Source organism: Dermacentor andersoni, chromosome 4, assembly GCF_023375885.2.
Source record: "Dermacentor andersoni chromosome 4, qqDerAnde1_hic_scaffold, whole genome shotgun sequence".
NCBI classification, from domain to species: domain Eukaryota; kingdom Metazoa; phylum Arthropoda; class Arachnida; order Ixodida; family Ixodidae; genus Dermacentor; species Dermacentor andersoni.
In genome coordinates, this window is record NC_092817.1 from 94,503,800 (window position 1) to 94,528,308 (window position 24,509).

The 24,509-nt window shown below is 45.5% G+C and overlaps 1 protein-coding gene across 1 annotated transcript in view; it reads right to left on the reverse strand.

The window, feature by feature from the left end:
• The window catches only part of CaBP1 (Protein disulfide-isomerase A6 homolog CaBP1), a 32,802-nt gene that overhangs the window by 2,784 nt on the left and 5,509 nt on the right, over nucleotides 1-24,509 (reverse strand). Inside the window, exons 3-7 of the mRNA XM_050183494.3 lie at nucleotides 23,779-23,836; nucleotides 21,406-21,642; nucleotides 20,734-20,943; nucleotides 16,541-16,693; nucleotides 7,026-7,439 (exon numbers count right to left, since the gene is read on the reverse strand). Coding sequence (XP_050039451.1) covers nucleotides 7,026-7,439; nucleotides 16,541-16,693; nucleotides 20,734-20,943; nucleotides 21,406-21,642; nucleotides 23,779-23,836 — 1,072 coding nt within the window. The remainder of the gene's footprint in view (nucleotides 1-7,025; nucleotides 7,440-16,540; nucleotides 16,694-20,733; nucleotides 20,944-21,405; nucleotides 21,643-23,778; nucleotides 23,837-24,509) is intronic.

A 24,509-nucleotide genomic window follows, 5' to 3' on the forward strand; every position in this document is an offset into this window, starting at 1 on the left:
CGCGGGACACCAGCATCCCGCAGCAAACGCGGGACAAAAAATTTTTTATTTCGCGGGAAATTTAACATGCATAATGATCGCACCCCTGAATTTGCATCAATTTTTCTGACCAGAAAGTGCGATGATTATGCAAGTAAATACGGTAATCAAGATGCATATATATCCCCTTCTCAGCCCACTTGCTTAAATTACTGGCACTTATTGTCTCCAAGGCAGCGCAAACAACACTAACAGGGACATAGAGATAGGCCACAGTAGAATACAAGCACTGATTGACAATGCAAAATTTGTTTCCGAAAGTGGAGGGTACTAGAATGAGAAGGCAAAGCAAACGTACAAGAGCTAGGGAAAAGAGAGCATACACAAAATAACAAATATTTACAAATTGCAGACTTTCATGTTGCAGCTTTTGACATAAGTCAGCATCTGTGAAAAGAGGAGACACCCTCGAAGATAATTTGTAGAGGGACAATTGATACTACAACATACTTAAAAGCCTAATTAAATTAATGAAGGGCCAGGGAAAGCCGACATGCCCAGATGTGCACAAGACTAAACTAACGGGACACGCATAAGGTGACGACACCAATAACCTCAGTCAAGGCGAACAGTGGAAATGTGAACTTACAGCCCTGACACACTAGGCGTTTTAATGTCATTAGATTTGAACGACATTCAGTGCAAAGAATGCTATTCGAACTGTGGTGGTACTAAAGAGGAAAAATTAATGTCATTCGGTCATGATATCATTCCATAAAAATTGACAAGAAAAGTAGAAGGAGGTATGTGTGAGTGTCTGAAAAGTGAACCTATTTAATTTAAAATTAATATGGGGGGTCACTTCACTGAAATAACACGCATTATGTCTTCTATTTCCGAATGACAAGGCTTAGCCAGCTTAGTAGACATAGCCGACAAATTGAGCACAAACAATACGACTGACATGGCAGCGCTGAACAACGATGCTCAGTTGCAGCAGGTCAAGCAATTAGTTGCTGTGTACCTTTCGTGCACACAGGCCCCCATCCCGATTGTTTACAGTATAGCCAACTAGTAAAACGATTGTGGTGGCCAGATGCCGCTGAGGTGAAGAGTAAGAACATTTTGTGACAGCCTGCCATACAGCTTTTCTCTCAATAATATGACAGATGCTTTAAAACACTAAAACTAATTACCTTTTTACATGGGCCTTTCTCAAATTACAAATGCTCAATGTGACATTTTACCTTGTCTCTGGAGTAGACAGTACACATTCACTTCGAGTGTGAAGCAAAGAGTTTCTTGAACTGAATCTATTGCAGAAGTTATTTGATACTAATAGCATTACAGTCGCCGACTGACTTACCGGACTCCAAAAATTCGGACATGCCCGATTATTCGGTCAGCTTCGCGGCACCGCCATTCTCCCCATAGACCATAATGTATAACAACTGCCGAAAGTTAGTACACCTTGCAACCACTCGTCTGATTTTTCGGACACTCCTTGAGCCAACTTGATCAAGAGCACCATGCACCGACTCTGACCAGTGCATGGTTCGACTTGCTGAACGCCATCTTTGTTTTGAACGGAGCCTCCTTGCTGCCCCACAAAGTGGCACTACTGGAAATCCCCACTCGTCATCATCGTTTCTGCCTGGTTTGACAGAGTGGCTCTACAGCAGTTCCAGTTTCAGCTTAGTAAGACATGTCAAGACAATCCAGCAGCTGATTTGTTTCTTCGCGCACAACGCTGCGAGCAGGCCACGTTTTTCGTTTGTGCGACTGGTGTCGGCACGGTGGTGTTTGCTTTGTGTGCTGTGTCGAGGTATCGGTGATCCAACGCGGCATACGTAAACATAGCGTCAAGTGTCTGGTGGCGCCGACAGTGCCCGCGCAGACTGCGCTGGGGAATACCGGCAGGCGGGTGCCGGGAGGCCTAAGATTTGTCACCTTCCGATGTGCTCCCAACTGACGCGGAAAATGTTCTGCCGAGACCTGTGCAGTGGTTGCATTGAGATTCCGGACACCGTCTCATTTGAGTTTCACAAATGCTGACACTACCCGCCGTGGTTGCTCAGTGGCTATGGTGCTGGGCTGCTGAGCACAAGGTCGCGGGATCGAATCCCGGCCACGGCGGCCGCATTTCGATGGAGGCGAAATGCGAAAACACCGGTGTACTTAGATTTAGGTGCACGTTAAAGAACCCCAGGTGGTCAAAATTTCCAGAGTCCTCCACTACGGCGTGCCTCATAATCAGAAAGTGGTTTTGGCACGTAAAACCCCATAATTTAATTTTTAAGGTGCTGACACTGCTGTATTGACATGCGCAGAACTCGACGACGGCGAGATCATTTGTCAGGTTTCTGCTGCACCGCCGGACGAGGACTCTGAGTCGGAAGATGACGCACCATGTGCTAAGCTGCAGTCGCATGCGGAGCGTGTACAAGCAGCGACTGTGCTTTCAGCCGCCTATAGTGACCGTACGACCCTCTCCGAGATTCAGGCTTATATGATCGCGCGTAAACGGAACAGCATGCAACGGCGCATTCACGATTTCTTCAAGCCTACTGCCGAGCCCGAATAAGTGCGTGGAAATAAAGGATTTCATTTTTTTTTTCTTAATCTGCGTTTTCGGACACCTGTTTATTCGGACATTTCCGCAGTCCCCGTGAGGTCCGAATGAACGGTCGGCGACTGTATATATCACTGTGTAGCAGCCAAATAACTTAATTCGATGCTAACTCTGCCTCTGTGCCAGATCCCGGTATTATAGAGAGCTACAACGCATTGTTGAAACTTCGTATGAAGCAAGCCCACCCACTCGCTAGCAGACAGCAAGGCTGCCGCAGTGCGGTACGGATGCTCTGATGGCTTGCAGCGCTCCCCATACAGGCATGAATGGCAAGGTCACGGCTTTGCAAGAGAGGCGTGTGGAGACGGCAGACTAGCAAAGTATTCTAGGGACCATTGTTTCAACTGAGGCATGCAGTGTGAATGTGCGTTGGGTATGAGGCAGCTCAAAAGGAGCACAGGCACAACCTACAGCACGGTGTCATAAATCTCGGAAGCTACGTTGTTGGCTAGCAATGCCCCGCACTCTCCTCTTAATGGCATTTCACATTTACTCGTGAGCAATGCTGAGGATAGAATTTCATGCCTGGTGTACCTTGCTCAATTTACCTCACTGACCTGGCAGTCATGTACCTTGCACCAGAGATGACTGTATGGGAGAAAATGACGAAGCAAGCTGTTCATGGTTTAAACTGTCCCTGTGTACTGTTGTGGTCTAATGCAAATAAAGGCGAGTAAACTTCACAATTTTATGCTAGCTTTAAAGTGATACATTTAATTTATTTTATAGAGCGCAGTAGGGTCACAAAGAAATATATTTTTTCTTTGCAAGATGGGAGAAGAGGAGTGTTGCTGGCTCAGTTAGGCCTTGAGTATTTCTCAATTTGAACCATGAAAGTAGAAATTTTATTTTCACATGCTATCTTTATTGAGACTTATTAAAACCATACTGTGAACTCAGAGCTAGCCTACAACGCAACCTTTTTTCACTGCAAATGCAATGCAATTGTGGAGTAGAGGTAGAACATCCACTTCAGAAATGTGAAATTGCTGGTCAAAGTTCACATAAATTCATGAACTTTGTTTTCTTTTTTGCTTTATTTTCCTTTTCAAGGCATTGGATGTGATGTTGTAGGTGCGATGTTAAAAAGGGCTATGACGTTACAGGGATATCCCAATAGTTAGCTCGTAACTGCATAGCGCGAAAAAAATTAATATAATCTGAACACTGCCGATATTTATCGGCACACAGTGGCAGCCCAGCACTCAGTCAAATTTTGAAAGAGCGGTGTGACATGAAATAGGTGCCAATTATGGTGATGGACAAACAACAGAAGGTGAACTACAACAGAAGTGCAAAACCATATTGCAAAGGCAGCACAACCAGTTTTGCACCAACAGGGGTGGAAACCAGCCAAGTGTAAATTCACCAAAAAGGTGTAGCAACAAAACCTCAGATTGCATGATTCAACACTGTACACCTATCTGAAAAACTACTGCTCCTCCCAGTTCTAAACTCAGCATACGTGTCACCTGACAGTGTCACTGTTTGCTGTAGTTTATGATCCAGTCCAATATATTCTTTAAAAAAGAAAGCCAGAGGTGTGCTTCGAGGAGAAAATGGTGCCCTAATGTGAAGCGGCTGGGTCTCAATTTTGTATGCAGGTTCACATTCAATTGCCAGTAAGGATTGCAAGAACTGTTCAATGTCGACGCCTACATGCAACAATATTTCCAGATCCTGAATAACATGTTGGTAAACTCAAATTACGATGATCAGGTAAGCTTTTACAGTCGACTTGTTACAATGGACCCTGATAACCTGACGAAAAATGTCTGTGTTATCAGAAGTCTGTATATCCGAAACACCTCATTTTCGTTGCGATGTCTAACAACTTTATTGCAAAGAGTGTGACTAACGTCCAAAGTAAAAACAAACGAAAACAATGTCTCAGTTTCGCTCGAAAGGCAATGCATCAAATGCCATAGAAAATTAAGCAAGATAAGTGCTGCAGCAGCAAGCAAATTGACCTTTCGTGCTGTCTCGCTTTAACGCAAACTAAACATCGCAAGCACAGAGCATACGAAGCTACCGGCGCAATTTGGCCACATCGCAGATCGCTTTCAAAATACTGCGACCACGTGGAACGCGCACTCTGCCCACATTGCAGATCGTTTTCACGATAGGGCGGCGCCGTAAGAAGCCGCTGCCGGAGAGCCCACATTCTCTTGCTTCCCTCCAAGCCCTGTGCCCCCTGCGTGAGAGCAGAGCGCGAAAGAAGACCCGTGGTTCCGCCCCGCCTTCCATCTTAGCGTGCACGATACTGAGCCCCGATTGCCTGCTGACTCTCATAAGTCAGTTGTCAGCCCGTATGGACACGGCAAAAGTACGTTTTATATGCCCAATTTTGAGAAAAATTGTCGCTAATTGTGTCCGCTGCAGCAGACAGTCCATTGTAACGCGGCCCATTAAAAGAGCTTCGCTGGATTAATAAAATAGGTAGAATAAACTAAGCATGAAATATGGTCCGTTATATCTGAAGGTCTGCTGTTTCCGGGTCCCTTGCAACGAGTGTAAACTATATAAAAAAGCATGAAATATAACTCTTGGAGCTTGCTTGTCTGTGAAATGAATCTTGAATGTTGTCTTGCACAAGTTTGTACCACTACAGCATTCTAAACCAACTACAGATACTAAACAAAGATATCTACCATATCTACTCGAATGTAATGCGCACTTTTCCCATGATAACATGGGTCCGAAAATTGCATGCACGTTAGAATTGAGTACGAACCTAAATCAGTGCTACCGTATCGCCTCCCTCTCACATCGCATGCATAATGCAAAGACGTGGAATGGTTCCCCACTTGCGGCAAGTTATTTCATCCACTTTGATTGCCATTAATTTATCATTTATTTATTTCAATTAGTAAGTACAAGTAATTTCCCCCATGTTTTCCTTGGGTGTCTTTGTTGGCTTCGCATGATATGATTAATGAAAATCAGGCCCTTCGGTTAACCCCCTTTCTTCTGATATTGCCATCAGCATATCAAATGGCCGCCTCGTACATGCTTCGAGCCTAGCTGCCATAGTTTCCTCCATGTGCTGTAGTATGTGTGCTTAGGTTAGTCCACCATCCATCTTCCCGTTTACTGTGTTTACTCTGTTAGGATGGAAGAGCCAACTCCGAAGACACGCAGAGTTCATCACGATGCTGCAATTAAAAGAAAAGTGATCCCATGTGTGGAGAGGGACGGAAATCGGGCAGCATCACGGGCATTCGGAGTTCCCGAAACTTACGTGCGGGAATGGTGCGAACAGGAGAGGGTCCTACTCCGGAGGCTGCTGCATACGAAATGGCTGTGTGGCCTCTATCTTGAAAGCGATATGCGATGGAGACAGTTTACGCAAATAGACGCGCCGTGTGGTGTTCCCATAGCTTAGCTCGTGTTGAAGCAAGAGGCTGCACAAAGGTCATTTCACTCGCTTCTGCACTTCCTCGCTCCAGCATTTTGATAAAGAGTTTCCCTGGTCATTGAGTGAGACGTATTCATGTTTGCTTATGCGCGTGTTACAACATGTTTGTTCCTTTATTTAGTAAACGAATGTTTAAAGTTGATAAGGCCAATAAAACTACTATCCTTACTTTTCGTATAGCTGGCTACTAATTCCCTATCGCAATCGATGCTTCGCCTTTCGGGTGAAAGTGCGACTTCTTTATTTATCGCAACTTTAGTGTATTGGGAGTAAATTTTTGTTTTTCCAAATGAAAGTTTTATTTCCGTATGAAAGAATGAAGTGCGTGGTACTGTAAAATACTTTTTTATGTCACGGAAAACAGGTGCACGTTACAATCGAGGGCAGGGTATAACCGAGTGAATATAGTACAGCTTACGCCAGAGACATCATTTGGTGGAAAAAGATAGTGGCGAACTGCAGCAGAATCCAAACAATATGAAATGGCTTATCCAAACTTATGGGGCATTCAAGTTAGCAGTTCGGTCTCATCAAGATCATGCGCATTTGAGTAGCCAAAAACCTTGGCAATTTGAGCCCAGCGAGAAAAAATTCAACTTGAACAATGCCCACAATTCTGTTGCAAATTGCTTCCTATAAAAAGAACTAGTAGCAAGGAGGCTCAGCGTGCGACTGGCCACTGCATAACTATAAAGTATGTACAATATACACAGGAATCAAGAGACTAAATGGCTCAAAAAGGTAACTGCTGAATATGTGCATGTGCACCTTGCAGCCTGAGACATGAACACATAAATGAAATGCATAAGTGCAGCAGCCGCAACATGCTGCAGCAGGTCTTCAGCGAGGAAAAACCGAGCCGTACAAAAGACATGCTAGTTCATTTATCAAGCTACTATAGACATTTCTCGTATGGCTAGGCACTAAACTGAGGTATGCTATCATAGCCCAAAACACTATTCTAGAATTGGCGACAAAAGACTACTGTCCACATACCTTTGCGTCCTTGCCGTCCCAAGGCTCGGTTTCAACCACCTCCGGAAGCTTGGCGCCCTTCACAGGCACGCTAGAACCACGCCCCACAGCAACCTCGCGAAGGAATTCGTTGATGCCATCGTAGCTAAAGGACCCACGAAGGAGCGAGTACTTCATCTTGCGGCTGTTGAGCACGGCCAAAGCTGGGTAGCCGAAGCCACCAATCTCCAGTGCCTCCTCAAGCTTCGGCTGAGCCATGGCTTCAGACCAAAGCCATCCCCAGCGGTTGCGCTTGTACTTATCGCCCAGGCGCTTGAGGATATCCAGATAGCCCTGACGGCACTCAGATTGGCAGTCATAGATGTGTGGAAGAACGCTGACCACACACAACTGGCTGTCTTGGCACGCTTCCTTGAGCACAGACTCCTTCGTGACCTGCAGGTGAAGCACACATTGTGGAAGGGAAGTCAGTGCTTTAGTTGACTGCAGCTGTGCACTACAAGAGCTTGAACTAATAAGACAAAGTTCCCTCCCTCTTTGCTATTCTTTTCACCAAAACAATGTAGTGGCATTTGTTTCAAACCACAGCAAAACACAGAAATCTGTAGAAGAATAGGAAATGTCCCGAAGACTCCTCTCCTACATCTTTTGCACCGATTCCTTCGAGCTATTGCATTTAACCGCTTTTTGAAGAACCACATTAAGGGTAGGCTAAATGCAGTTAAAGGCAGCCAGATTTAAATAGGATAATGAATGGCATACATACCATATTTTTGCACGTATAACTCTCACCAGGACCTCCAAATTTAACACCAAAGTTGGTATGCGGGTTAGATACGAATTTCATTGCAACTTTTGCATTACTACACCTATAGAAATTGATCACTTTGATCAAGAGTTATTCTATGCATTGTTAAACATTTTCAATGATATTCTTCTAGTAGAAACATCCTTTTGCAGTGACTGAAATGATGACTGAACTAACTTATCAGAGATGACAATTTTTGGCAGATAGGGATGTCCGGAAAAATAAAAATTCGACTGGAGGTACCACTGAAACTAGCATCCAGTGCTCCTAGCACTTCAATAAAAAGAAGCAAGCAGTGGACGCTCATGAGTGCATGATATATTGACAATTGTGTTTGACTAATATCAAATTCAATTTTATTTTCCACATTGTGGGTTGCTTTTATCCGTCAGCGCTTTGACAATACATGCACATACAAATGATCACAAGCAATCCTTCCCACCGTGTGGGGTTTTCGTTCACACAAGAGCACGCGGTTGGCTCCAGACCAACCTTTCACTGAACCTTGACTGGCTGCCTAATCTCTTCCATTATGAACACCACCTGTACAAGCGCCCTTATTCATTACAGTACAATATTGTGCAACACTCCCCACTTCTAAGCATACAGAGACTTCAGTGCCAGTTGAAAGCCACCTTGCTTGCAGAGAAAAGGTGATCGAACACAATAATCAAGTACGAAGGAGGCTTCTACATGCGCTCTTTGACCGACAACCATTCCTTCATGAGCCTAAAGTATGTAGTAAAACACAAACCAGGTGACTGCTGCAATGAGGAAAAAACAAATGCTCCCTGTACAGTAAAACCTCATTAAACCTAACCCGCTTAAACAGTAGTTTCGTTTTAAAAGTAGTAAAGTCAAATCCCTGACTCAGCGGCCATTGAACACAATGTGTTTTGTATCCGCATAAACCGTACCAGCTTACTGCGTACATATCGGCTAACACGTAGTGTTTCCACTTTTCGTCGTGCAAACACAGCGGTGTGGCACAAAGAAGTCAGCGCTGGCACATGACAGGGATCTACTGTTGACTAAGGTGTGTGGCATTTGGAAGGCGAAGAAGTTGCTCGGCAGCGCTGCTATGACCGCAAAGCAATGTCAGCTACGAGGTTCGACTTTTCGCCATCGTTGCCTCTGTTGTTGCCGAAGTGTCGCCTAGTGACAGTGATGCAGACGACACGAAAGCGACAGCACGGGCGATTAAAGCCTGACAGAGGCAGAATCAGCGCGTTACACCGCGCAATGGAAGAGGCACACCGCCACTTCTGCAGCGCTACCGCCCGTGTGCACGGAGAACATGCAACCCCAATGAAGAATCTGCCATGCGAGTGTTTGCCGAGAAGAGGGGGCTGGCTGAAAAGCTGACTCGCAGCTTTTGGAGGAGTCCTGCGTCCGTTAACAAAGTCTTTTTTACAAAGTTTTGAGCACCGTTCTAGTTAGCCATTTCCTAGGGATACAGGCACACTTTTTCCACGGTGTTGTAACCTGGGCTGCGGGTTATATGCAGCAATTACACCCAATTAACTTTTGGTGGTACTGAAGGAAAAGGTAAGAGGGCAATGCACTTCTGCACATGTGTAAGATCGTGGGGTAGTCAGAATTAGCTTCACACAGCAATGAGTTCAGACTCCCGCAGAATTTTAAAATAAAGAACACTCGTAAGGAACTTGATCATGCATTTGCTTATATTCAACTCCAACAAGCAAAACAAAGCAATGAATGGCAAAAAGTTGTCACATTGCTTACTATAGGTCTGGCTGCTTCAAAAAGAAGCGTGTAAGCCTTGACGTCCCGCAACTTCGAACATGTTTACATTGTGGGTCCTACATCCGATATTGTTACGCAATCTTAAGGAGGCCTTTTATCGCAATACCTTTGCTGCCGAGCTAAGATTACAGAAAGTGAAAGCCTTCTGCTTCACTCAGCTGTGCCAAGTGTAATTGACAGAATACAGTGCAGTCCACTTATAACGATACCACATATAACGATATATCAGTTATAACAATGGATAGACATGAGAGTGTCATTTTATGCATTAGGTCTATGGGGAAAAAAACCATCTATAACGATAGGTTATTCACCGCATATCGGATATAACGATCAAAATTTTGCCGTCTGGACGGCGTTTTCCGTGCCAAATAATCGTAACATTTGCAATGCTTAGTTCCCTGAAACGAACGATGTCGAGAGGAGGCGATGTTTACCTCCGTAAGTTCGTATCTGCCGCCATCACCGCGCAGCGCGTCTCGCCCCGCCCGCGCACCGGAGAATAGCTGAGTAGGCGCAGCGCGCCACAAGATGGCGCTAGATGCTTCATGCGCGTCGGCCACAGCCGCTCCGAAAGAGAGAGAAAGAAAAAAAAAAGCGACAAGCAAAGCGGCGCAGTGGCGCCCGTCCCGCGTCTCTCTCGCGATAGCAGGCTTACGCCACCGAAGCAGCGTGCAACCAACGGTTCAACCCAGTTTGAAGACGGCGCCGACAAAGCGCAAAGCTGTGTCGCTTGACACGAAGATGGATATTTTGCAGGACTCTCGATGCGGCTTCAAGGTGAGCGCCCTCGTGAAGAAGTATGAGCTCGTCCAGTTAACGATATCAACCATCTTGAAAACCGGGAGCACCGCGATTGTGAAGGCAGGAGCTATCAGCGGCCATGCCGATCAGCGGAAAAGGGTTAGAGACCCTTTGTACGCTGATGTTGAAGAGGCGCTTTACCAGTGGTTCATCACCAATTGCTTCAAAAAGGCGGGCTTTGTGCGTAAGGACGAACTTCCCCAACCCACTGAGACCAACACGGTGGAAGTCGCTGACATAACCGAGCTCTGGGAGCTCGTTTCTACCGGTGACACAGGTGGTGCGTCGAAGGAGGAGTTTTTGACTGCAGGCAGTGCTGCCTCGTTCTGCGATGAGGTCACCGACGAGGCGATTGCCGAAGATGTGCTGTCTCGACAGACGGCAAAGTTGTGCGACAGTGGCGACGGCAGCAGCGACAGTGACAACGAGATTGACAGTGGCTCCTTGACCCCGACCACGATGTCCACGCAAAGTGCACTGTCGTCGATCGACTCCTTAATTGATTTTATGCATGCTAAAGGATTGCCGCCACTGTTCGCGCTGTGAAGCTGAAGCTGCCGCAACAGCAAGTGCAGAATTCGGACTATTTCGGCACGCCTAACCCTTGACACGGTCATTGGCGCTAGAAATAAAGTTTGTTTTTCACGGCCTACTGTCTACATCATCTATTCTTTAGAGCAAGTAGCGAATTCGAGTTCAGAGCTGCAAAGGTATGTTCCGCGTTTTTTTTAAAATTTTTTTTTTTAATAACTGCAGTCCAGATATAGCGATCATCGGTTATAACGATCATATTTTTCGTCTTTCTCGATATCGTTATAAGTGGACTGCACTGTAGCAAGATCATGGTAAGGCGAGAGTATTGGGTTTGCAATCACTGACACACACACAAAGAAACAAAATGTCTGCGTGTCTTCTTAAATTTTGCACTGCAAATATGAATGCAGTCTCTAGCAACATACTAGTGCACGTTAACACTTTGAGAGTAATGGGTGCCTTCCTGTTTCCTGCACTACAGATACTCTATGCATGCTTTCTGTATAAATTTATATTCAGGCAAGAGAGCCATTGGTGTGTATATTTTCCCCTAGGGTTGTAGATTAGGAAACAAAATTAATTTTATTTAATACCTTAACACACCCATGAAGTCTGGCACTACATGTAGCAGTAGTGTTAGTACACGTGCACTTTGTCCCCGTTCCTTTGGCTGCGGTGGCTATGAAAGTTAGCCAGTATAAAGCAACCGACTGCACTCCTGAGAGTTTCACAATATGTTCTTGGCAAGAGATGCAAACAGAGAGCATATCTCTATTTCAATTTAAATCAGCTTAAAATGAAACACCAGATATATTGTTAAGGCATCTCCCAGATAATGGGTTGCATTGATATTGCGGCCCGCCAGTCTTGCTCACCACTCATCGGCATTACTTAAACACCACCTAATATGCAGCTACAGTGCAGCCCACTTATGAGTCACGAGATGTCAAGAATTGCAGCTTCCGCACTTCTTGAGTGCAAAATAGAAACAGGGTTTGCAGACTTATCCTACTGTACTTTGCATTTTTCTGTACCTACAATTATGTGAGCCACATCTTTCAACCAGAGCTGAACAGTGCTGTCAGAGCCAGAATTCATTCCTTAGGGCTGAAGGAGATCCTACCACCCCAGAAAACCTGGAAGCAAGAGGGCAACCCATGCACAGCCCTTCCTAGAATGGATTAAGGGTCTCATCACACAGCTTTACTGGACTGCAGATCTGGTATCGCTTCTTGATATACAGTGCTGTCCACTTATAACAATATCAAAAAGAACACAAAAATCAGATCGTCATAACTGATGATTGCTATATATGGACTGTCGTAAAATAAAGCTGCTGAACATACCCATGTAATTCTGAACCAAAATTTGCCACCTGTGCTAAAGAACAGATGTAGAAAGTAGGCTGCGAAAAATAAAAACATTTATTTATACCTCTAAATACCGTGTCAAGCGTTAGGCTGCTTCAAGGCTGCTTCCACGGAGCATTTTCGCATTCGCTGAAAGACACTGAAGGAATGAGCTCCATCGGGCTGCTTTGCTTTTCACTTTTAAAATTTTTTCTTTCCTTCTTTCTTATTTGGATGCACACGGAGCACGATCGTGGGCAATCCGGATGCGCAGCTGGCGCCATCTTATGGCGCGCTGCGGCAACTCATGATGCTCTTACCAACTTTCACAATTGGCGCATGGGTGGGACACGCTGTGCGGTAATGGTGGTACACACTAATTCACGAAGGCGAACTTTTCGTCCCGTCTTGGCATTGTTCATTTAAGGGAAACTTGGCAACACAAATGTCAAGCTCAGTCTGCATGGAAAACACTGCCCAGAAGGCAAAATTTGGATCATTGTATCCAACACACGGTCATAACATATCCTTATATATGTTTTTCTCATATCCCTAATGCACAAGCTCATACCCTTAAAGGGACACTAGAGGCAAGGACTAAGTCGACGTGGACTGTTTAAATACCATTCCAGAAACCTCGCAATGCTTGTTTCGTGCCAAGGAAAGAATTATTTTATGAGAAATTTGTATCTGAAGGGTCCGAATACCTTTTTCAAAATTCAAATCTCCCGCCACCCAACCGGGGGAGTGGCGACGTTGCATATGCCATCACCGCCCTTTGCTGCCGCCGGTGAGTAAAACAGCACCCGACAGACAGCGGCACCGAGCCAAGGCGAAGCGGTGGATTTGCCGCTGCAGCTGCTTTTTGGTCAAATGGCCTAGACCGTTCGGGCATCCCACGACATCACATGGAAGCTGAATTCATTGCTACTTGCAGTTTGTGAGAATTTCGCAAGCCAGCAAAACCAGTGCAGCACTAAGCGATCAGGAAAGTACTGAAACGCGAAAGCGTGGGCAGCGCAGTTGAGTGATAACAAAACCTTTCGACCGCTCGCGCCGTCAACGGTAATTTCAATGACTTCTTTTTTCTAAACATGAAATGGGGCTGGACAAGTAGTATTTTATTTCATCTTATAATCTAATATGAGGATGTTTTTTTGCAACGAGTAGTTGAGTACGAATGACAGAATTTAACTGAGGAGTGCTTTCGTCATCGGGCAAGTGCTTGAATGTCTAGGAGGAGTCTGTAATCATGTCCTGCATTTACCTCGATTTCTTGGTTATTATTAAGGCTCTATTCGCTACAATATTGATGCCTTAGAGATTCTCGAGCACTAATCTATCCCTTTAGCTTGACGTAGTATTTGCCTTTAGTGTCCCTTTAAGTCAACTCATTGTTGTACTGATATATTCTTATACCGTATTTACACGATTGTAAGTCGACTCGAATGTAAGTCGACCCCCCCATATCGCGTGAACGAAAAAAAAAAAAAAGAAAAAATAAGAGAGCATACCCGAGGGCACATTCGATAACGAAAATTTATTAGTAGCTGACATGGTCACTGGACTACTCGTCTTCACTAGTGCTGCCATCGTCATCGTTGCTGCGGTCCCACAGCGCATCGTGGTCCAGCGAAATTTCAAATTTGGCAAACGACCGCACCAGGACATCTTGCAGAACAGCAGCCCACGCCAAATGCACCCAACCACACGCAGCCGTCAGGGAGGCTCTTTTGAGAGGTCCGGTTGGCGTAATTTCGCAGTCTTCTGCCGCCAGCCACTCGTACTCACGGCGGAGCAGAATCTTAAAATTAAGGCGAAGGTCCGGGCTTGTTTCATGACCACGTCGCACTTCACTGGCAGGGACCGATCACGCATTTCAGCGACGTACGCCGCAAGCTTAGCCTACAGCTCTGGAAAGCGTCCAGACTTTGGCACGTGGGAAATTTCTCACTTGTCGTCACAGGTGAAAATTTCGCTTCGCTGTAGTCTCCACTCTCGCACCACCCGTTTAGAAACATCGAAATTGCGGCCCGCTGTGCAGTGATTTGTTTCTTCGGCGTAAAGGATGGCAGCCCTCTTGAACGCTGCTGTGAACGAGTGCCGAACGATTAGTGGGCCTGGAGCACTCATGACGACTGGGGAAGCATAGAAGTAGCACGTAGCCGGCAGTCAAGTGGAATGCGTCAAACCAATACCATGCCAATACCAATGCCTTCAAACAAAGAAACCAGCGAGCGGTGTCTGCTCTTCCATGAACTACCGATACTCCCCGCAAGCGCCGCCGTTCTGAGGGTGCCGCCGCAAACTGGAACAGCGGCGCTTCCATCAACTATCGACACCCCCCCAGCCACGAGTGTTGCATGCACTGTAAAACTCTCAAAAATGTTGAAAAACCCTTCCGAAAGCGAACAAACACGCGGGATAGCGAAAAGATACGTGTAGGGCCATAGAGCAAACATAAAATTCTAACTACGTTGTAGCTCCCGCTGGTATCGCTTTATTTGGCGGGGCCATGTTTCGGTTTCGATTGTAAGTCGACCCCCCAACTTCAGACTTTCAAATTTAAAAAAAGGGGTCGACTTACAATCGTGTAAATACGGTATGTGGGATCATTGGAAGTGGATTGCACTGTAATACATCGAACAAGTACCGTACTTACACGATTGTAAGTCGACCACTTTTTTTAAATTTGAAAGTCTGAAGTTGGGGGGTCGACTTACAATCGAAACTAAAACATGTCCCTGCCAAGAAAGTGAGACCAATGGGAGCTACAACGTAGTTACAATTTTATGTTTGCTCTATGGCCCTGCCCGTATCTCTTCGCTATCTCGCGTGTTCACTTTTCGGAAGGGTTTTTCAACATTTTTGAGATTTTTACAGTGCACGCAACAATCATGGGGGGGGGGGGGGGGTGTCGATAGTTGATAGAAGTGCCGCTGTTCCTATTTGCGGCGGCACCCTCAGAACGGCGGTGCTTACGGGGAGTAGGGAGTATCGGTAGTTCATGGAAGAGCAGACACCGCCCGCGGGTTTTTCTTTCTCTGTTGAAAGGCATTGGCATTGGTCTGACGCATTCCACTTGACTGCCGGCTACGTGCTACTTCTATGCTTCCCCAGTCGTCATGAGTGCTCCAGGGCCACTAATTGTTCAGCACTTGTTCACAGCAGCGTTCAAGAGGGCTGCCATCTTTTACACCGAAGAATCACTGCGCAGCGGCCCGCAATTTCTGTTTCTGAACGGGTGGTGCGAGAGTGGCGACTGCAGCGAAGCGGGCAAAAGTCTGGACGCTTTCTGGAGCTTTCTGAGCTTGCGGCGTACGTTGCTGAAATGCGTGATCGGTCCCTGCCAGTGAAGCGCGACATGGTCATGAAACAAGCCCGGACCTTCGCCTTTTAAGACCCTGCTCCGCCGTGAGTACGAGTGGCTGGTGGCAAAATACCGCGAAATTACGCCAACCGGACCTGTCAAAAGAGCCTCCCTGATGGCTGCGTGTGGTTGGGTGCCTTCGGCGTGGGCTGCTGTTCCACAAGATGTCGTGGTGCAGTCGTCTGCCAAATGTGAAATTTCGCTGGACCGCGACGCACTGTGGGACCGCAGCAACGATGACTATGGCAGCACTAGTGAAGACGAGTAGTCCAGTGACCAAGTCTGCTACTAATAAATTTTCGTTATTGAATGCGCCCTCGGGTATGCTCTCCTTATTATTTTTTTTTCCTGTCACGCGATATGGGGGGGGGGGGTCGACTTACATTCGAGTCGACTTACAATCGTGTAAATACGGTAGTTAACCATGCCAGTTAACTGTAAGTTATCAATCTCAACTTCTGTAGGCTTTTCCTGTAAAAAGAGGCTCAAGGACTGAAGTCTAGGACATTACAGAATTGATGTGAAAGCCCTGGTCCTTGTCTGAAGCAAGTCTGGTGTCCAACAGCAAATCTCTAAGGTAATACTGGATCTTGCTAATACCACAATTATCAGCTGCAAGACAAAGGCCTCAAACAGAATCACACCCACCTTGCCTCAACACAACCCCATATATGTGAATGCCATAACCTCATCACTCCACTGAATCCTCCTTTAGACTGGAAGTATTAATAAATAGAGCCAAGTTGTACTTGGGCCGTCACAGCAAGCCCAATTTTTTGTTTGGAAGCAAGACACTTCCAGTAGCCAAATTTCCATTAAGTGTCTTTTGAAGTTCAGCAAAAAGAAAAGGCAACCATGGTTAATTTTGCATAATGAAGAAATTCCTGTGCAGTCTGTGGCTTACCTGAAGCAGCTCCGGTGCTGGCGCGCTCTCAGCAGCCTTGTCCAAGGCCCACTGGACAATGTCATCAGCTGTCCGGCCACCATTGTACTCTTCCGCAGAGTGGCGGTCCTTCTTCCCAGCCGGGAAATACTTGATTGTTGGGTAGCCCTTCACCTGTTTCAAGGAAAGATGAGAAGTATGCATGCGTGAACATGCATTCAGCATTGTGCCCATTGTCAATTTCTGGCACAGTTGAATCTCAACATCACAAACCTCGACATAACAAAGTAAGTAACTCACCATGGTGTACTTCTATGAGTATTGTACTGCTGTAACAAAACTGAAAATCTAAGGTCAGAGACAATAACAGTTCCTGCAAAGCAAACACAGTGGAACCTCATAGACAGATCCTGTTACGTACGATCCAGTATCTTACTCTAAGGTGATGGGATTACGTATTCATCACAACTACGAGGTTATACTAAGACAGGTCGGGCACCAGAACTTAGAGAAATAGTCGCTATGCCCCACCGTTTCAGAATGTGTCCTTTGCAGCCCTCTGGGAAGTGCCATGCACAGGGTGCGCTGTCAGAGCCAGACATGATTCACAAAGGCTGAAGAGCAAGCCAGCTGCCCAGAAAACCTGGAAAAGCCAGCTGCTCATCCACAGCCCTTCCTAGAATGGATTATGGTCTCATCACGCAGCAGCACCACTGACTGGACAAGGCTATCCAGATAGCACAATAAAGCAGCAAAAGTAAGAACTTTGCTGTGTCAAAAATTTTGTTCATGGTTTCCATGTTAAGAAGAAAATAAAATCCTTAAATCATGAATTACTAGAACAAAGTTCACTAGGCCTACATTCAGCTAGGCACATATTGGTGGACAAGCAGAACACCGCATTTACAGTAAAAGCTCGTTAATTCGAATTCCGCGGGGATGCTATGAAAATTCGAATTATACAAAATTCGAACTAATGAAAGTCAGAGAAAAGAATCGCTCGGTTAAGGCGCGTATATAGTCTGACGTGGCGTGAGCACGCGCGCACACGCTACGTCACATTGGCGTAAACAGCGTCTATACTTCGAAGCTCTGGCGCAGCCAACGTAACCGGACGCGGCCAGAGCGGTCCGACGCGCCCGACGTCGAGATGGCTCTTGCTCCATCCGTGCGTTCGTTGCGCTGACTGGGGCGGAGAAAAAAAAAAGTCACCGTCTCGCGCGAAAAGCGAAGCATCGATTGCGATAGAAAATTAGTAGATAGCTATACGAAGTAAGGATAATAGTTTTATCGACCGTATAAACTTGTAAGCATTTGCTTACTAACTAAATTAACAAGCACTGTGTCACGCGTGCACAGGTGAGCATGAACGCATCTCGCTCGATGACCGCGGAAACTCGCTGAAAAACGCTGGAGTGAGGGCACGCAGCAGTAGCAGAGAGCGAATTGACGTTCGTACAGCCCTCGCTTTAACGCGAACGAAACGTAGAAAGTACATCGCATATGAAGCTACCGGCAATACGCGCACTCTGCAAACATCGCAGATCGCTTTGAAGACGAGGCCCAAGATGCGGCGGCCGCATGGCTGCGCCGTAAGCAGCAGCCACCTCAGCCGCCGAAGATCGTCCCCCGGTCCCTCCCTCGCCTCACGCGCGACAAGAGAGGGCGCGCTCCGCCCCACTTTCCCCTCTCGCGCACGCGAGATTGAGCCGCGTTCGCTGGCTCACCCTCGCACGTTCGTACGCAAAGAACATGGCGCGCGGCAAGGGTGTTATCGTCCTTGCCGCTGATTGAAAAAGCAAAGCTGCGCGACCCGCGCGGCGACGCCTACGTGCTCCCGCGCACTAGCACTCTCCCCATCCACGATGATGTGGGTTCGAATTATCGGTGGCGGTGCGAATTTCAGTGTGAATTAGCGGGATGTGTTACATATTGCTTTCAATACATTGTGGGACGGACCGCGGCAACTAATTCGAATTATCCGAAATTTCGAATTAACGAGTAGTGAATTAACGAGCTTTTACTGTACTACAGTGTAATGTAACCACGATCATAACATGAGGGTCAACTTTCCAGTCATGCAAAATAAAAATAATGGTGTGACTGTAACTATAGATGAAAAAATAATGATGTACATTTATTGAACTACAATTTGGAAACGAGTTCCTTTTCATTCGTTGTCGCCGTGGAGGGGGTAATGGAGCTTTCCTTAGGCAGTATTCTCAGGCGATCACTTTCGGAGACAGTTCCACTTCCACAAAATTCCCAAATGTCGGGACAAGCCAAGCCTTCCATCTCCGAAAATGATCACCTGAGAAGCCATCTTTTGTACCGTCGAGCTCGTTGGGACACTAAAGGCAAATAATAGGTCAACGTGGACTGTTAAAATACCATTCCGGAAACCTCACAGCACTTGTTTCGTGCCAAGAAAAGACTTAAGAGAAAACCATGTCTGAAGGGTGCGGTTACCTTTAGCGCAATTCATATTGCCCGCCCCCACGCGAAGGAGCGGTGACGTTGTACACGGTATCTCCTCCCTTTACAGCCGTCTGCGAGTAAAACAGCACCTGGCAGATGGTGCTATGGTTTCTGGTGCAACACGTAAACGCAAAGCCTTGGAGAAACCCAACCATGACAGAGTTAAGATTCCCCACTGCAACAGCTTTTGCTTAAGTGGCATGGACAGTATGGGCATCACGCGACATCGCAGAGAGATGGAAAAATCTCTGCTACTTGCACTTCGTGGGAGTTTCACGAGCCAGAAAAACCAGCGCAGCACTACGCGATAACGAAACTGAACGTGAAAGCATGGGCAGTGCAGAGTCGAGCGAAAACGAAACTTTTCGACCGCCAGCATAGTTTTTAGTTGCAATTAGTTCTTTTTTTCTAAACATTGAATAGAACTGGACAAGTAGCATTTCCTTCTTTCTCATAACACAATAAAATTATGCTTTTATTACAAGATATTGAGTACTAGCAACAGAAGTAAAATGAGGAGTGCCTTCGTCAGCTGGCTAGTACTTGAATGTCCCTGGCGAGCCGCAAATTGTGTCCTGCATTTACCTCAATTTCTCGATTACTAAAACTTTGTTCGCGATAATATTGACGCCTTGGTCATCCTCAAGCATTAATCGATCACTTTAGCTTGATTTAATCTTTGCCTTTAGTGTCTCTTTAAGTACTCTTTAAATTAAAATACCGCACAACCATTTCATTCGGGTGCTGTACCAGGCCACTACAAGGTCCACAGATCCTTTCCAACTGGCCTGGCTTTTAAAGAGGGCTTCCTGCTGGTACCTTCATCTAAGAATTGTCGACCTCTAGCAGCTGGGCCATGGCGGAGTTTCCCAGCGCCTCGGTCATAAAAATTGGTCTTTTCTCAAAGCGGCCGTAATACAGAGCATTATAAATTCATGGATGAACGGTCTAAGCACGAAAGAACACAGGGTACAGCACCACCATAACTAAGACAAGCACACAAGCACAATGAAAATGGCATCAATTTGAACAAAAAATTTTTGACTTTGATTAACTTGTCTGTGGATTGGATTGAAACAAAGGTGCAGGTTGCCACCGTAACACTAAAAACCACTGGATTTAGAATATTTGTCTTACAATTATCATTTTTGCCATTATTCAAATGTAAAGCGAGGGTTGAGTATAAGCAACGATAATAATGGGGGGAAAACTCGTTACAATCAAGAGTAAATATGGCACATAAGTAGGAGACTGGCTCATAGCAGCAATGTCCACAAATGCATAAGCCCTGCCTAACTGTCTATTACAGAACTTCATTAGAGAATGCAGTGCAGTTTTGCATAAAGCAGCAGTGACCTTGAAGCAGTCATGTTTTGCGACATTCAAAATTCAACGCCGCATGTACAGCAAGACTCAACATCCCTTTCAGGAGAGAAGCGTCGAGTTACCATATTTCTTTTTAATTTCCAATTTGCCTACGCCAACAGTTTATGTATACGCGCAAGCATTATGTTAACAACAGATGACACACCTCTACCTAGCTCGCAGGATTCTCACAGCATTCATTGGAACTGCTTTGCATGTGCTCATTAAGAAGCATATCTTAGGTCAAACAATGGATATCTGTTAGTGCAGTGGGTACTAGGCAAAATGACCCTATACAATAGTTTAGCCATTCTAGAACGGTGGCATGGTACTGCTAGAAAAGAGCAAAGCAGCAGCAATACGGCACTCACGTCGTACTGGGAAGCAAGCCCCTGGTGCACAGTGGCGTCGACAGCACCCAGCTTGACCTTGCCCTTCAGCTCAGTAGCTGCCTTGGCCCAGTGGGGCGCCAGGTTCTTGCAGTGGCCGCACCAGGGGGCAAAGAACTCTACCAGCCAAAGGTCATCACTCTTCAGCACCAACTCCTCGAAATTGCTGTCGTCCAGCTCAACCACGTCACCCTAGAAGAGATGACAAAATAATGTCGCTATAAGCTGAACTGTTCACTGCAAGGGTGACCAGCATGGATATTTGCTCACTATTAACGTGGTTTCACTGTCCCTGCAATATTATGTGCCACATTTAACCAGACCTGAACCGTGCTGTCAGAGCCAGAATTCATTCCTTAGGGCTGAAAGGGAGCCTCCACCCCAGAAAACCTGGAAGCAAGAGGGCAACCAATGCACAGCCCTTCCTAGAATGGATTAAAGGTCTCATCACACAGCTTTACTGGACAGCAAATCCGGTATGCCTCCTTGATGCACCACGGCTGCTTGCGGGGTGTTTCTTAACTAATTTCAATTCTTTGTTAGAGAACACTTTTCATTTAACAGAGAACATCAGCAATCCAATAATATCACACAAAGGTTCTAAGTAATGAATGGCGAATATAGTCCCAGGAACAAAGGCCAGCAGGAACAAACCTTTCCGCTTGAGCCACTGCCTCCAGAGGTGCGCTTGCCGAGCCTCTGGTCGACAACCTTGCGAGCTTCCTGAAGGGCAGCCGACGCAACACCATCGGCAGTGCGCGGCCCACTGTAGTCCGTCGGGCTGTGCTTATTGGCACCAAATATTTTGACCGTCGGGAAGCCCCTGACACCATACTGGCCTCCGAGAGACTTGTCCTTGTCAGCGTCCACAGCACCGACCTTGACTACACCCTGGGTGAACACGGTCAACAGCAAACAAAAATGTCAGCAAAAACCAGCACCAAGCAAACGACTCTCCCATTTCCACAGCCTGAACTGAATGCACACTTTTGCACAAGTCTACCATGACAGTTGAACTCTTTCAAACCAAAATAGGCTACTTGCCCACAATAGTTTCTGAGCACATTAAAAGAGCCGAATTTCCACCTTGCCTAAACATCGTCAAGAAACTGATGCATGCTCTATGCAGGCTCATGCACAATTTATGAATTACCTCTACAGGCTGTGCACCCAGACCATAAAAAAGAGTATTGCTTTTTATTTTTAAGAACTTCACTTTCCAAGAACTTCTACAAATATATGCATGATCTTCTCCATACAGCATAACAAAATGTACTTTCTCCTTCAACACTTGCAAGTTTGAACATAATGTTTCTTCTAGTCATTCATTGAAGATTACCATAAAGAAACATGGAAGAAAGAGGCACTGCCTTAACAAGGACTAATCAGTGGTAGGTAATGGCTGCCTCGCTAGAGTACTATGCAATCTAAATTATTACTAGAGATGCTGAAGACAGGCAGTGAATTGGCTTGCTTAAATTTTTTTTTACTGAAATATGAAACTGGAAAGAGCCCCATTTACAACAAGGCTTGCTCAATTTCTCCGAACAAACCGTAATGACGAACAGCACCAAGGTTCGACAAGTCATAGATAGCCGACATCTTCATAAATTTTGTGGTTCCGAGCAACTAAACCCGAGTCTAGTTTTTCCCACACGATGGAAGTAGAACAAAAATTTGTAAGAAAAAGGGACGAGAGGACAGAGTGCTACTTATTTGTTATTAATATTCTTCCTTCAATTTTGACATGAATGTCGAAGGATAATGTTACAAGCTATAGCTAAAAGCTACAATTTTAGCAACAAATGTAAATTTCGAAGTGCGCTGAATATACAGAAAAACTGCACAGAAGTCCTCAAATTGTCCAGCTTACCAGCCGATTACATTAGGGTCATAGTTTTAAAATGAAATTACCATACTATATCGGAAAATAATCACTCCATTCCTGCAGCGCTACAATGATGAAGCATGCCACACTTCATAATATTTTCCACTGCAACGACTGGAGCTTTTAATAGAGATCCCATGCAACAGGTGAGTAGCATCCTCTGAAGTTCTCTACAAGCCATATTCTTCAATTACAGAGCCAGAAGTGCGCTTCAATAGTGCTGTCAGAGCCAGAATTCATTCCTTAGGGCTGAAAAGGGAGCCTGTTGCCTCAGAGAACCTGGAAGCGGTTGGCCACCCAGACACAGCCCTTCCTAGAATGGATTAAAGGTCTCATCACCCAGCTTTACTGCTCTGCCCTGCAAGTCTACGTTTACAAACTATAACAATGCCTCCCCAGTTGGACTGCTACGTTGCGAAGGTATGCGACCCACTATATTATCAAAGTGTCTGAAGTCGCACACATGTTCTAAAGCAGAGAGATGTGATGAAACTTGCCAAGTCACTTTATCAGCACTACTTCACAATTACTAGGGCTCCCTATGCAGGAACAGATCAAAGCGGCCAGTGAATGACAAAGATGGCAGTTCATTGGAATTGTTAAGTGATACCCCTGTTACACAGGCAAACTAAAGTGCAATTTGAGCAAGTGCACTTCAATGCGCCAAGTGTCATTTTGGCGTCCCGCTGCTGCACGAGAAAAAAAAATGTGCTCTTCCAAATTGGTGGCGATGGCAATTGGTGTGGCCATAAACAGCCAGTGAGCAATGGTAGCTTTTGCTGTTTGTTTTTCTTTGCAGTGTGGCACATTTTATTAGCTTGTAACGTCACCAATTTTTAATATATGTTATTAAAAATTACTTCTGACTCTGCTTTCCATATTACTTGGCTTACTTTTTACACACTGCTGACGAGGCTACGCACTTCGCCACCGTGAAGTGTGTACGCCAAACACACTCGCCGAAAAGTATGCTCGGCAGCAAGTGTCACTATGAGCTCCCGTGTGGCAGCCTGTGAATGACACTAGCGGCGAAATGCAATCGCTCAAAGTGCACTAAAGTTAGCCCGTGTGACAGGGGCATAACGCTTCGACAACCAAAAACAAAAAATTAACAAGGGTCATCCCCATATTGCATGTACCTTAAGTGCAGAGGCCGCCTTAGCATATTCAGAAGCAAAAGACTGGCAGTGGCCACACCTGAAACAGGAAGAGATAGTCTAGTTAATTAACAAAGCTCAATTCTAATTACACAGCTGATCAATGTATAGTTAATATTGCAAAACTACTAGCACTTCTGTCAGCATTTATTATGCAATACTTAGCAGACAATATGTACATTAGTGCCAAGAACATATTGCATATGCTACTCGTTCCCTATATATATCTCCAGCCTAGATCTCAAAGGAACAAAATAGTTTTGCCAGCGAAACACAAAGGCCAACTGCAATGATCTGGCAGAGATTGCATGCACACTGGATCAAAATGCCTAACTGAATTATCCGGTTATCACTAATTAAGTTTTTACCTAATTCTTTCACAGCTAATTTTACCCAGTGAGACTATGAATTTAGTTGGTCTTTATGCCATAAAAACAGCTGTACTAGTACATGCTAGACTGGGCACCCCATATTCTCCATACAGGATGAAAAGAAGGATGTCATATGCTATTTTGAAATGATATGCTCACTACGAGTAAATGTCAAGGCTATATAAAGTGCTAACACAAACAGATCGTAAAGCTATGGCACACAGACAAGCCGCAGCTATTGCTCAGAAGCTCAACCTTGAATTGGCCAACGTCTTAATATATTCACTACATAATCCTCATGACAAAGGCTAAAGAGGCACAAAAGGCCAATACGTTAAGATG